The 12,866-nt window shown below is 40.4% G+C and overlaps 1 protein-coding gene across 1 annotated transcript in view; it reads right to left on the bottom strand.

Annotated features, from left to right (window-relative positions):
• The window catches only part of LOC109080402 (NACHT, LRR and PYD domains-containing protein 12-like), a 51,606-nt gene that overhangs the window by 24,372 nt on the left and 14,368 nt on the right, over positions 1-12,866 (bottom strand). The window contains exons 7-8 of the mRNA XM_042764475.1: positions 10,059-11,480; positions 9,407-9,580 (exon numbers count right to left, since the gene is read on the bottom strand). Of these exons, the coding sequence (XP_042620409.1) occupies positions 9,407-9,580; positions 10,059-11,480 (1,596 nt within the window). The remainder of the gene's footprint in view (positions 1-9,406; positions 9,581-10,058; positions 11,481-12,866) is intronic.

Raw genomic sequence — 12,866 nt, 5'->3', positions numbered from 1 at the left:
TAGATAGGACTGGTCATTTTGGTTTTAGGGCAACTTTGAAGAAAGGTTTTGATCCACTTCAAATGTTGACTAATGTATAGCAATATAATTTATTAGTTATTATAACTTCAGAGGAAGTTGCCTTAACTCAATAAAATAAATAAATAAATTCACAAACGACATCCAGACCAGTCCAGACATCAGTATGATCCGTCTATGATGTTTTATAGGCTTTTTTAGATTTGGGAATACACATGCGTTACAGACATGACAAAAAAAACTTTTTGGAGACATTATTATTATTATTAATTAATTATTTTTTTTTTATTTTTTTTTTTTTTTAGCCTATTTACAATGCACAAACCTGAAGCAACAATATCTGCAGAGAAGGGTTGGCCATTCTCAAAAAAAATATCAATTTTATTTCAATTTTCGTTTTTGTGTTTCAGAGGAAAAATCAGTGTTAAGGCATCTCTCCCAGACCGTTCTGAAAGAAGAATTTATGCAAACGCGTATAAAATGCTTTAAAAACTTTAACAGAGATGTCTAGAGGCTATTTAATAGATCTGCCTCCCATGTAAGATTTTTCTAGTTACTAGTCGTTCATTTGTCATTATTCAACTAATCGCAGGATTATATTACATTTTCATATATAATCCATAATGAGCCTTAATATATTTCGCGCTCAAGCACATGCATTAAGTTTGCCCCAAAGCACAGGCAGAAGTAGCCCAATAATTGTAAAAAAAAGGAGACATTTTAATTATTTATTAATAAACAAATGTTTTTCTTGTCGGCTGCAAGATGAAATTCACAGTGCTGCCTCTCTCCACATGAACACGCCTTCACAGATTACACAATGCTTTCGTTCTGAATTGATTCGTTTAAAAGACATTTCAAGCTTTCTGTAGATATATTTCTCATGTATGTGAGACACCACAATTTTAAGTTAATTCATTATCAGGAAAAAATTCAAGTGATCTAGAGGGCGCCTCCCTGTCCTGCATGCGCATTAATAATTTTCGCACAAGCACTTAAATATGAATAGATATTCACATTTTGCATATGCATTACAACGTAAATTATTTTTTACATGCAATTATCCAAAATAAAACCAAACAAGATTTGTAGTGAAGATAAAACAAATAAGAATAAATGGTGCGCATGCACTCAGCATCACTCGCGCCACGCAAATCTTGCACGCAGACATTTTACACACCTGCATTTAAATGCGGCTGCAATTATTTTTTTTTACTTAAATTCTATGTAAGCAAGTAACGGCGGCTCCCTTTAAAATCACTGAAGTTGTCTATTAATGAAGCTCTTTTTTTTTTCTTTTTTTTTTAAATCATTTGCAGTTTGGGGATTATAATGAGAGAACTTGAGTTTAATCGTGAGGACGTTTTATTAATCCGTCCATTCTTTAGAATTTCAATGATTTAGCTAAATCGTGCAGGTTTAATTTATTCGTTTCTTGTTTTAATCAGGCCTAAATAATGGGAACGAAATTATACAGTGCCTCACGTTTTACTAAAAGAAAATAATTTATAAAACAAGCAACAATTTCTTACAGACAAATATATTTTCCCAAGAAGTTGTCTGTCAAAATAAAGGACAGTTAACGAATAACAAAAATTCATGTTGTTTTATTAAAGGAATTTTAAAATATAAATTAAAATATAGGCCTAATATATGAGAATATTGACATTTTGCATATAAATGTAGCCTAGCTCACTAAAATAAGCTACCACTTTTAATGCTCTGATGCAAAGTAAACCACAATTTCTTTTGAATAATATAACACATAATTCATATTATATAAATAATACTGCACACCTATTAAATGTGTCAAATCTAAAATATGGTGTAATACTGTGTAGCTTAGAGAAAATATAAGCACAGGCTCAGGCACAGGCTTGACATTTATCCTGCTTGAATTCGTTCTAAGAAATGCACATAACTTTATAATTACCAAACTTTCATCTGTGAATATTAAATATTTTTTAACTATAGTGTTTTTCTTTCATTTTCCCTGACTGCAGCCGTCAAATGTAACACATCAGAGAGGCAAAACTGACGTCTATTTGCGAAAATGTGCTTTGATGCGCTTGTTTGAAAACTTGTGATTAAAGCGCCACTCAGCGGTCAAAAGCTGCAAATGCACTTTGCAGACGCCGCGGCGGCGGTACGAGCGGCGGTAGAAGTGACGTTTTGGATGTCTACCTACTGTATGTACTGTACATGTGGAAGAATTGACAATAAAGCAGACTTGACTTGACTTGACTTGACTTGTTTGTTAAACAATTGGCTTATGCAATTTATATGTTTGAAACCTGCCAAACTGACCCCAAACCAGCCCAAATTTTGTTCACCCGCCCAAGCCAATTTTTCCCCGCACAATTAAATTAAAAATAGCCCAACTGGGCGGGAACCTGCCCAATCTTTCAACACTGGTCGTGTGGTTTGTGCTCTTAAGGCTGTGGGTCCCTGGCCCAGTAACTCTTTACCTTCCTACCACAGGTTTGGTAAATCCTATGTACTATGGGTGGTGATTTTAATATTCAATTTAAAGTCTAAACATCTTACAGTTGTGATTCTCTCTTTTTAGAATTTTATAAATTAAAGTTGATTGTTTACTCAGAAGTTTCAATACCGTTTGTTAATGAAAATATTGAACTTGAAGGTCATGTCTCTGTCCTTCTTTTATTTATTGGCTTTTGAACTTGTGTGGTGTGTTGCTGTTGTAAATTATTTCTGTGGGTAGAAATCCCCGGTGGCATAGTCGGAATTAAGGGTGATCTTTGGACATTTAAATTTACATTTAGACATTTAACAGACGCTTTTAATCCAAAGCGACTTACAAATGAGGACAATGGAAGCAATCAAAATCAACAAAAGAGCAATGATATGCAAGTGCTATAACAAGCCTTAGTTAGCTTAATGCAGTACATGTAGCAAGCTGCCCAACATGCACTGGCAGAAGTGTGTCTGGCAGAAATGCCTATCATGGAAGCCTTACCTGTGCTTATACCTAGGTAACCTGGCTTCCAGTGGCTACTGTGATTAGTGCAGTTGGCGTCCAGGAAAGACTGGAGGGCTGCCAAGGAAGGCCGGCTGACAGCAGGAAAGACTGCACCGGGGATGGAGGGGCTAGTTACCCTATCCTCATGTCTGCGAAGCAGGAAGCCACACAGACTCCCTACATAACTACAAGCAGATCAAAGAGAAAACAGCCCGGAGGTCCATCGAGAGGCGGGATGGAAGATGGACCAAACAGGACGGACAACATGGTAATGACTGAATGAAGACAAGTAAAGAAAGGATCTTAAGAGAATGTACCTGTGGGTGGTCCAAAGTTACAACAAACCAGGGTTTGTGAATCCACCAGGGGAGAGCAAAATGCTGCAACAACACCCAGGTGCAAACTTGTACTGCAACAGCAGGTCAGACAAGGAGGAACTGTAGCCAGGTTGAGCACCACAGTGCTACTAAGCCCACCATTACACCTAGTGGAAAGGAGCAAGAGCAGCCCCTACAAGAGGAGTTGCATCAATTCCTAACCCCGCAGCTGGTTCTTTCCAATGCAACAGCATGCAGGGAACCTGCAAGACCCACAGCTAAGATGCCAAGCCGGAAAGCCAAGATCAAATGGCTGAAAGCCAGTGAGAAGGATGAATGGAGAAGCTTCGACCAGAGCCTACAAACAATTCTTCAGAGCTCCCTGAGAGGCAGCATAATCACCAAGTTAAACATCATCAGAGATATCATCTACAGCTGCAGCAGAGATAGATTTGGAGAGCTGCAGCAGAGAAAGGTGCCTCCCGAACAGAGCGGGACACGGGAGAAGGAGATCCTGCAGCTAGTAAAGTAACGTTTCTGCCTCCGAAAGCTGTTGAGAAAAGCAAAAGATCACAAAAAGGAGGGCCTAAAGAACCTGTGAACCCAGATCAGAGATAGGCTTTCACATCTGAGGAGAGCAGAGAGGATCAGGAAATGAAGATGCAGAAAGGAAAAAGCAAGGTCGAGCTTCCACCGGGACCCTTTTAAGTATGCACGCAACCTATTAGAAGAGAAAAAAATCAGTACACTGCATATTACCAAGCAGGAGCTGAAAAACCACATTAAAACCCAGAGCAGTGACAGCCTCCAAGAAAGTCCGCTCCGTCCACCAGGGTTCATCCCTCAGCCTCCAGAGACATCTTCAAAGTTTGATACCACCCATCCCCCCAAAATGGTCTGAAGTCAACCAGGTTGTACAGCGATCAAGAGCTGCATCAGCAGCTGGACCAAACGGCGTTCTTCACAAAGTCTACAAGAACTGCTCCACAGTCCTGATGCTGCTGTGGAGGCTGATGTGCCGTATACATTCCGAAAGAGAAACACTCCTGCAACATCAGCCAATTCAGAGGCATTGCTCTGCTGAATGTGGAAGGGAAGTTTTTTTTTTATGGTGATGGCAACACAAATGACCAGTAACTTTCTAGCAAACAAATATATTGACACCCGTTTGCCAGAAGGCAGGTGTCCCAGGATTACCAGGCTGCGTGGAGCACTCCGTGATGATTTGGGATCAGATTCAGACAGCCAAGCATAATAAATCAGATCTCCATGTTGTGTGGTTAGATCTCGCAAATGCGTATGGGTCTGTCCCCCACCAGGTCATCAGGTTTGCCCTCAACTTCTTCCATATCCCACCATGTATTCAAAGCCTCATAACCAACTACTTTGACAATCTCCAAGTCTGTTACGAAACCTCCGTATTTATTACTGGATGGCATCAAGTGGAGAAAGGAATAGCCATGGGATGCTCCATCTCTCCCATATGCTTCACAACAGCTTTCAAGGTCATACTTATCAGAGGAAGAAAGATAGTCAGAGGAGTTAGATCCCCATCAGGTCAGCGACTTCCTGGTCGATGGAGCTACATGGATGATGTCACCACACTCCTTCAGACGGCGGCATGCACCAACAGGCTTCTGAAAAGGTTCGAAGACGACCTGTTCACATGGGCCAGGATGAAGATAAAGCCATCCAAGTCACGCAGTCTTTTAATCCGGAAAGGAGCCAGGAGGGACAACATCTCCTTCTCAGTGAGTGGTGAGAAGATTAAAAGCTTGATAGACCAACCAGTCAAAAGCCCTGGAAGGCTCTACGCTGCTGACCTAACAGACAAACACATGGTTTTCTCTGTAACCACACAACTCAAAGGAGGTCTAAAGAAGATTGACGAAAGCCCACTTCGAGGCAAATTCAAGGTCTGGTGTTACCAGTTCACCCTATTCAATCGCCTGTTGTGGCCTCTGAAGTTATGTGATATCACCTCATTGACAGTCCTGAATATGGACACAAAGGTAAATCAGACCATAACTTGTCTGAAACACCAAGAGGCTGTGGCACTGATACATCATGGCAGGACAGGCTTCGGATGGACAACATCAACCAGCATGTGGTCCAAAGCCACAAAGATAGAGAGGAAAAGACTGAGTGTTTAGAAGGTCATGAAGGAGGAAGAGGAAGGCTACAGGGTCAAAGCTGTGAGCCAATCCCAGCAAGGCAAATGGACGACCTGGGAGGCTGTTATCGACAGGACCATCACATGGACTGATCTGTGGAAGCTGCTCCGAGCAAGGTTAAGTTTCCTGATCAGGGCCACGTATGATACCCTCCAAAGCCCCCAGAACCTGCACCGCTGGTACGGCATAGGAGAGTTTTGCCAGCTCTGTAGCCACCAGAGCTGGCCTCTCCGGCTGTAAGACTGCTCTGACCCAGGGCCGATACAGGTGGTGCCACGAGTGCATCCTGCGGAAGCTAGCAGAGGTTATTGAAGCATGCAGACTCGAAGTGAACAAAGCGAGCATGTCAACATTATACCAGCCTATTCAATTTGTCAGGCAAGGGGGAGAGGCACTAAGCAGCTTCGTACAGGAGAGGTCCCTGTTGTCACTGGGAGGCGAGTGGGACCTGAGAGATCTTGGTCGCCAAATGAAGTTCCCACAGCAGATTGTCATAACATCTCTTCGACCTGACATTGCAATCTTGTCCACCACCACGAAAACTGTCACCATGGCCGAACTAACTGTGCCATGGGAAGACGGCATGGAGGCAGTGTTTGAGAGGAAAAGGGGGAAGTATGCAGAGCTTGCATCTGCATGCATGCAAGCTGGGTGGAGAGCATATACCTTTCCAGTGGAGGTTGGTTGCAGAGGCTTCATCGGAACCTCCACGCAGCGATTCCTTAAGACTCTCGGAGTCAGAGGCCCCAAGCTGCAGAAGACCTTGAAAGACCTGGCGGAGGAGGCAGAGCAGGGGAGCTTTTGGCTCTGGCTATGCAGAAAAGACAAGGCTTGGGGGAGAGACGGATCCTGGGGTGGCGATGTTCCAGGATTAAAGGAGCGAAACATCAAGGACAGGTGGCTCCTGGCTGATGACCCTGCAGCTGCCCAACCAGCACTAGCAGAAGTGCGACTGGCAGAAATGCCTAGCAGGTAGCCTTACCTGTGCTTATACCTTGTTAACTATATAATAAATAAAAAGAAAACAAATAGATAGAATACAAAAAGATAAGATATGCTAGTTATTTTTTATTTTTATAAAGAATACAATTTGAATAGAGAGTGCTAGAGTTAGAGGGTCAAATAAAGACGGAAGAGATGTGTTTTTAGCCGATTCTTGAAGATGGCTAAGGACTCAACTGCTCAGACTGAGTTGGGCAGGTCATTCAACCAGGAGGGAACATTTAATTTAAAAGTCAGTGAAAGTGATTTTGTACCTCTTTGGGATGGCACAATAAGGCAAAGTTCTTTTGCAGAATGCAAGCTTCTAGAGGGCACATAAGTCTGAAGTAATAAATTTAAGAAAAGGGGTGCAGAGCCAGTCATTGTTTTGTAGGCAAACATTAATGCCTTGAATTTTATGCGAGCCGTTATTGGTAGCCAGTGCAAATGGATAAACAGAGGTGTGGTGTGCAATCTTTTTTGGCTTGTTAAAAATTTATCTTGCTTCCACGTTAATTGTAAGAGTTTGATAGACCTACCAAGAGAGCATTGCAATAGTCCAGCCTGGACAGAACAAGAGCTTGAACAAGGAGTTGTGAAACATGTTCCGAAAGAATGGGCCTGATCTTCTTGATGTTGAATAAAGCAAATCTGCAGGACCTGGCAGTTTTAGCAATGTGGTCTAAGAAAGTAGTTAGATGTTGTGACTTGGACACCTCACCTCTCCAAGATATCTTGAAGGACCTATCTGAGAGATAAGACTCAAACCACTGGAGTGTGGTTCCTGAGATTCCCTTTGCCAGTAGGATTGAGGATCTGGTGGTTAACAGTGTCAAAAGCGGAGGACAGATCCAACAAGACAAGTATTGAAGATTTGGAATCCGCTCTTGCCAGTCTTAGGGCTTCAGCAACTGAGATGAAGGGCAGTCTCGGTTGAATGTCCATTTCTGATACCAGACTGGTTGCTGTCGAGGAGTTTCTTCTGTGTGAGAAAGGCAAAGACTTGGCTGAACACAGGTCGTTCAAGTGTTTTTGCAATTAAAGAAAGAAGGGAAACCAGTCAGTAGTTCTCTAAAAGAGTTGGATTAAGGGTGGGTTTCTTAAGTAGTGGGGTTATACAAGACTTTCTAATTGTTGAGGGAAAAACACCAGTGCGAAGGGATGTGTTGATGTGAGTGAGTGCAGGTACAACTGCAGGAGAAATGGCTTGAAGGAGATGAAATGGAATAGGATCAAGCGGACAATTAGTAGGATGATTAGAAAGGATGAGTTTGGAGACTTCTGCCTCAGAGAGTGAAGAGAAGGATGTAAACGAGTGTATGCTTGCTGGTATGATGTGCTTAACAGATTGTGGTGTGGAAAATTGTTAACTGATGGTTTTATTTTTTTAATGAATGATGTGGCAAAGTCTGGCAAAGGATATCACTCGCTTACATATATATGTAATTCCTTTTCATAAACAAATGGTCTGTATCAACACTTCCTGGTTCTTATAGCAAAAAATAAATAAGAAATAAATGTAAAACTAATTAAGTAAGTTCTTCAGTTAACCAATGTGTATTTCTTTACTATATCCTATAGATGAGACAATATAATATTACACTGTAGATATTAAGATTATTAAATGTGGCAGCTCTGCTTAACGTTTTCACTAAAAAGTTCTCAGCTAATCAAATTCAAGGACCAGAAAGAAACGCTGTATATATATTGATTATTGTCTGTGTGGACATTGAAAGATTCAACTTTTCACTGAACTGTGAGTATAAATGTCAACTTTCAACAAATACTAATATTACTATGACAAATTCTCAAATTCAAATCAGCTCACTCTTGCTACTCTTTTACGTTCCTAAATTTAGCATAGAATCCATTATTAGAGAGAAAGTACAAATTGAAAGCACAAATCAACATGTTTGATGGATCATTAACTGGATTGAGATCCAAAATGTCACAGAGCATAAATCATCATAAATCATCTAAAGTTTTATTTTAAGCACCAATTGTCTGCAATTTTATTTATGTTTGTCTCATACAAATTCTGTTTTAAATAAATGATACTATTCAATACCTGAGTTTTACTGTGTTCTTTAGATCTGTACTCATATGTATGCAGCAGTGATTTGTGTGATTTTACACAATTAAAACAATATTTTATAGAGTCAGTGACTGTTGACCTCGAGTCTGTTCAAAGTCAAGAGACGGAAATGTTGATTGTGTGTAAAAGTGTGTATTTCAGTGTGACTCTCAGTCCTGCAGTATCATGTTATTGAGGAGCAGCTCATGTTTTAAATCATTTACAGCTCAATCAGCTAAACTCACAGCAGCAGAAAGAGACTCAACACTTCAAACACACATTGAGCACGGATACATGCACACCAGTAAGCTGATAACTCACAAATAACAGCTTATTAAAATAACCAGGTTTCCCCGTTTACATGCACATCAGTAACCCGACAACACAAGTAAGCTGCATTTACATTATTTTGTTTTAATAAATCAGGTTATTTCCCTTTAGTGATGTCAAAATATAATCATTTGCATATCTGACTCTGATTATTCCTTGTTTGTCAGTTGTGATGTTAAATAAAGCTTGCAACATGTCAGCGCAAAATTTACAGCTCATATTATCATCTCATGCAGTTATATAACCACTTCTACTTCTGCTGCTCGATATGAGAACACTTTTTTATAATTTTCTGAGTCATGAAAGAGTGCTTTTGTGATATATTGCCTTCTTTCTTTACTACAAAACTACCTATGTTGACTAGCTTATGCTTACGCCGTTTATGAGCTTACTCCGATAAAAGAAAACGGGTTACCTCATTTACATGACCACATGTATTTTCGTCTTAATAAGCATAATTGGCTTAAGAATATGCATGTAAACGCGTGCATTATTGTGTTTTATGTGTGAGAGTCAAATATGATCTTACCACAGTTTCTCCAGTTTACAGTGAGGATCCGCCAGTCCAGCAGAGAGCAGCGTGACTCCAGAATCTCCTATTTCATTCCCAGACAGATTCAGTTCTCTCAGGTGTGAGGGGTTTGATCTCAGAGCTGAAACCAGAGCAGCACAACCTTCATCTGTGACGCCACAATCACTCAACCTGTAGAGAACAATGACACACTCTCCACTCTTTCAGATCAGATTGGGTCAGATTAGCAGTGAATCCATTATTAAAAATAAAGTACAAACTTAAAACATAAATCAACATGTTTGATGGATCATTGGACTGAGATCTAAAATATCACAGATAAATATTACAAAATGTCAGTGGTTAAAAATTACAAACATTAAATAAAATTTTTGCAAAGACATTTTTAATTATTGACAAACCTGAATAATTTTTTCATATGCCAATTCTCTGACTCTGAATCTTACGGTGTCAGCATTAAAACCACTGACCACTAAACTCTGGACAACATCTGCAGCACTGAAGATTTATAAGCTTTTAACTTTGATTTATATATATATATATATATATATATATATATATATATATATATATATATATATATATATATATATATATATATATATATATATACTTTAACAGTGAAGTGATTGTTCTCAGTGATACTTACTGAACTGATCTGGATTCTTTAATCACAGGCAGCAGCTTCTGAAGAACTTCCATATTTTCATGTTTATTTTTTCCTTTAACCAATTTATCAAGACAAAACTCATTCAGGTCCTTTTCTGATGTCAACAACACAAAAACTACAGCTGACCACTGAGATGAAGAGAGTTTGGTTTCCTTTATTCTTCCAGATTTCAGATACTGTTGTATTTGCTCCACTAGTGAATGATCACCCAGTTCATTCAGACAGTGGAACAGATTGATGGATTTCGCTGGAGAGTCAATGGTCCTGATCTTCTTCTTGATGTAATCAACTGTTTTCTCATTGCTGTCAGAGCTGCTTCTTTTCATCAACATTATTCGTCGTAGAAGAATCTGATAAGACTCCACTGACAAACCCAGAAGGAACCGCAGGAAAAGATCCAGATGTCCATTTTTACTCTGTAGAGCCTCATCCACAGCTCTCTGATGCAGCTCAGATAATAAAAAATGTTCTGATGAATTGAGTTGAAACCAGTCCTGAACTTTAGACCGTAAACTCTGTTTGGTGATTGGCTCAAACACATTTCTGTTGTTGTTTGTCCAGGAGAGGTGTACATATAGAGCTGCTAGATGCTCCTGAATGCTCAGATGAACAAAGCAGAAGACTTTCCCCTGAAACAAGCCCAACTCCTCTCTGAAGATCTGAGTGCACAATCCTGAGTACACTGATGCTTCTGTCACATCAATGCCACACTCTCTCAGGTCTTCCTCGTAGAAGATCAGGTTGCCTTTCACAAGCTGCTGAAAAGCCACTTTCCCCAGTTTGAGGATCATGTCTTCATCTGTCACCTTCTTCTCATAGTCCTTCTCACGTTTGATGTTGGTCTGAAGGATCAGGAAGTGTGTGTACATTTGAGTGAGAGTCTTGGGAATCTCTCCACTCTCTGCTGGAGTCAACATCTTCTCCAGAACAGCGGCTGAGATCCAGCAGAACACTGGGATGTGGCACATGATGTGGAGGCTTCTTGATGACTTCAGGTGTGAGATGATTGTATTGGCCAGACTCTGATCACTGATACTCTTCCTGAAGTATTCCTCCTTCTGTGGATCATTGAAGCCTCGTACCTCTGTCACTCGATGGACACACTCAGAGGGGACGAGATCAGCTGCTGATGGTCTGGAGGTGATCCAGATGAGAGCAGAGGGAAGCAGATTCCCCACAATGAGGTTCATCAGCAGCATGTCCACTGAGGCTGATTCAGATATATTACACAGTTTCACTTTGCTCTTAAAGTCCAGAGACAGACGACACTCATCCAGACCATCAAAGATGAACAACACTTTATATTCATCACTGGATATTTCCATTTCTTTAGTTTCAGGGAAAAATACATGAAGAAGATCTGAAAGACTCAGTGTTTTGTCCTTCATCAAGTTGATTTCTCTGAAAGTGTAGAAGATTTTTATTAATAAGGTTTTCTATTAATCAAGTATAATCAATGTGAATTTAGCCATATATGTCTATGTTATTATTCCATTATAATCCTATGGTTGTAGTATAGGAAGAAAGATGCCTACGTGACCAGAATGTCCAGACCCAGATGAGAAACATCTGGGGAGACCAACAAAAGGGTTTTTCTCCTTACCAGACCAAATAGGGGGCCCCTTCTCTCTGGGGATCGAATTGTAAGCCTAAGGAAAATTATGGAATATTGGGAACGCCCTGTATATGGTATATAAGGAGATACCACATAACATTCTGGAGATCTTCTCGCAGAGAACATCTCGGCTTCGTTTCTCTCTGAAATAAAGTCTATCTTCTGGAAACAAAACCCCAAGACTGAGTGTGATCCCTCAGATCCATGGCAGCAGATACGACACTACATTTGGCGCCCGAACAGGGACTGGAAAGGAGCAGCAGAGTGGACGACTGCTTTTGAACTGACTGATGAGCAACACGCACACAGTGGTGGCCACCATAAAATAAGGTAAGCATTTTTGCTTATATAATTAGTGTGTGTTGTTGAACAGTCAGTTCTACCAGAAAGACTCAGGGAGGTAGAGATAAGACTGAAGTATTTATTTACAACAACACAAAAAATATAATTATTTTGGCGTAGGCCCCATCCGTAGCGTGGATCTGAAGTTTGTAGATACCAGCTAATCCTGCCGAAGACGAAGGCAGGGCGGAGCCTACCCCCCGCATGGACAGGGGCCAACCTGGTGGTGGTGGGGAGGAGGAGGATGGAGGGAAATGACGGCGGCGTTATCTGCAAACACAAAATAGGATGTGAGTAGTGCGCTTTTATATCCATCGTGTTGAAAGCCGATTGGCTAGACCTTAATTGTAATGTGACGTGACATTTAGTCTTCCTAGTAGAACTTACGCTTACGCTTCCATTTCTTAATTGTAATGTGACGTGACATTTAGTTTTGATTGTAGTATTTATTTTTACAACAACACAAAAAATATAATTATTTTGGCGTAGGCCCCATCCGTAGCGTGGATCTGAAGTTTGTAGATACCAGCTAATCCTGCCCCAAAAGAAAGAAGAATAATGTAATACGCACCAGATGAAGTATTTCTTAGAGGATCCTGGAACATGAACGAAAGAGATAAATTGAGATAATTAGCCAGACATAAAAATACAACATCAGATATTACTGCCTTCTTTACCAGTAGGATGGAAAGGTATATGTGTAAGAGTATGATTACTTCAAGAAGTTAACATGGCACAATAGGGAACAGAAGCAAGCACAAGTAGGGAAGACAACAGAATTAAAAGAGGTTACGAGCCAGACCCCAATGTATATTTAGACTCAATTGGGC

This window comes from Cyprinus carpio, chromosome A9, assembly GCF_018340385.1.
Source record: "Cyprinus carpio isolate SPL01 chromosome A9, ASM1834038v1, whole genome shotgun sequence".
Lineage (NCBI taxonomy): Eukaryota > Metazoa > Chordata > Actinopteri > Cypriniformes > Cyprinidae > Cyprinus > Cyprinus carpio.
This window is presented reverse-complemented; position numbering and strand designations above follow the sequence as displayed.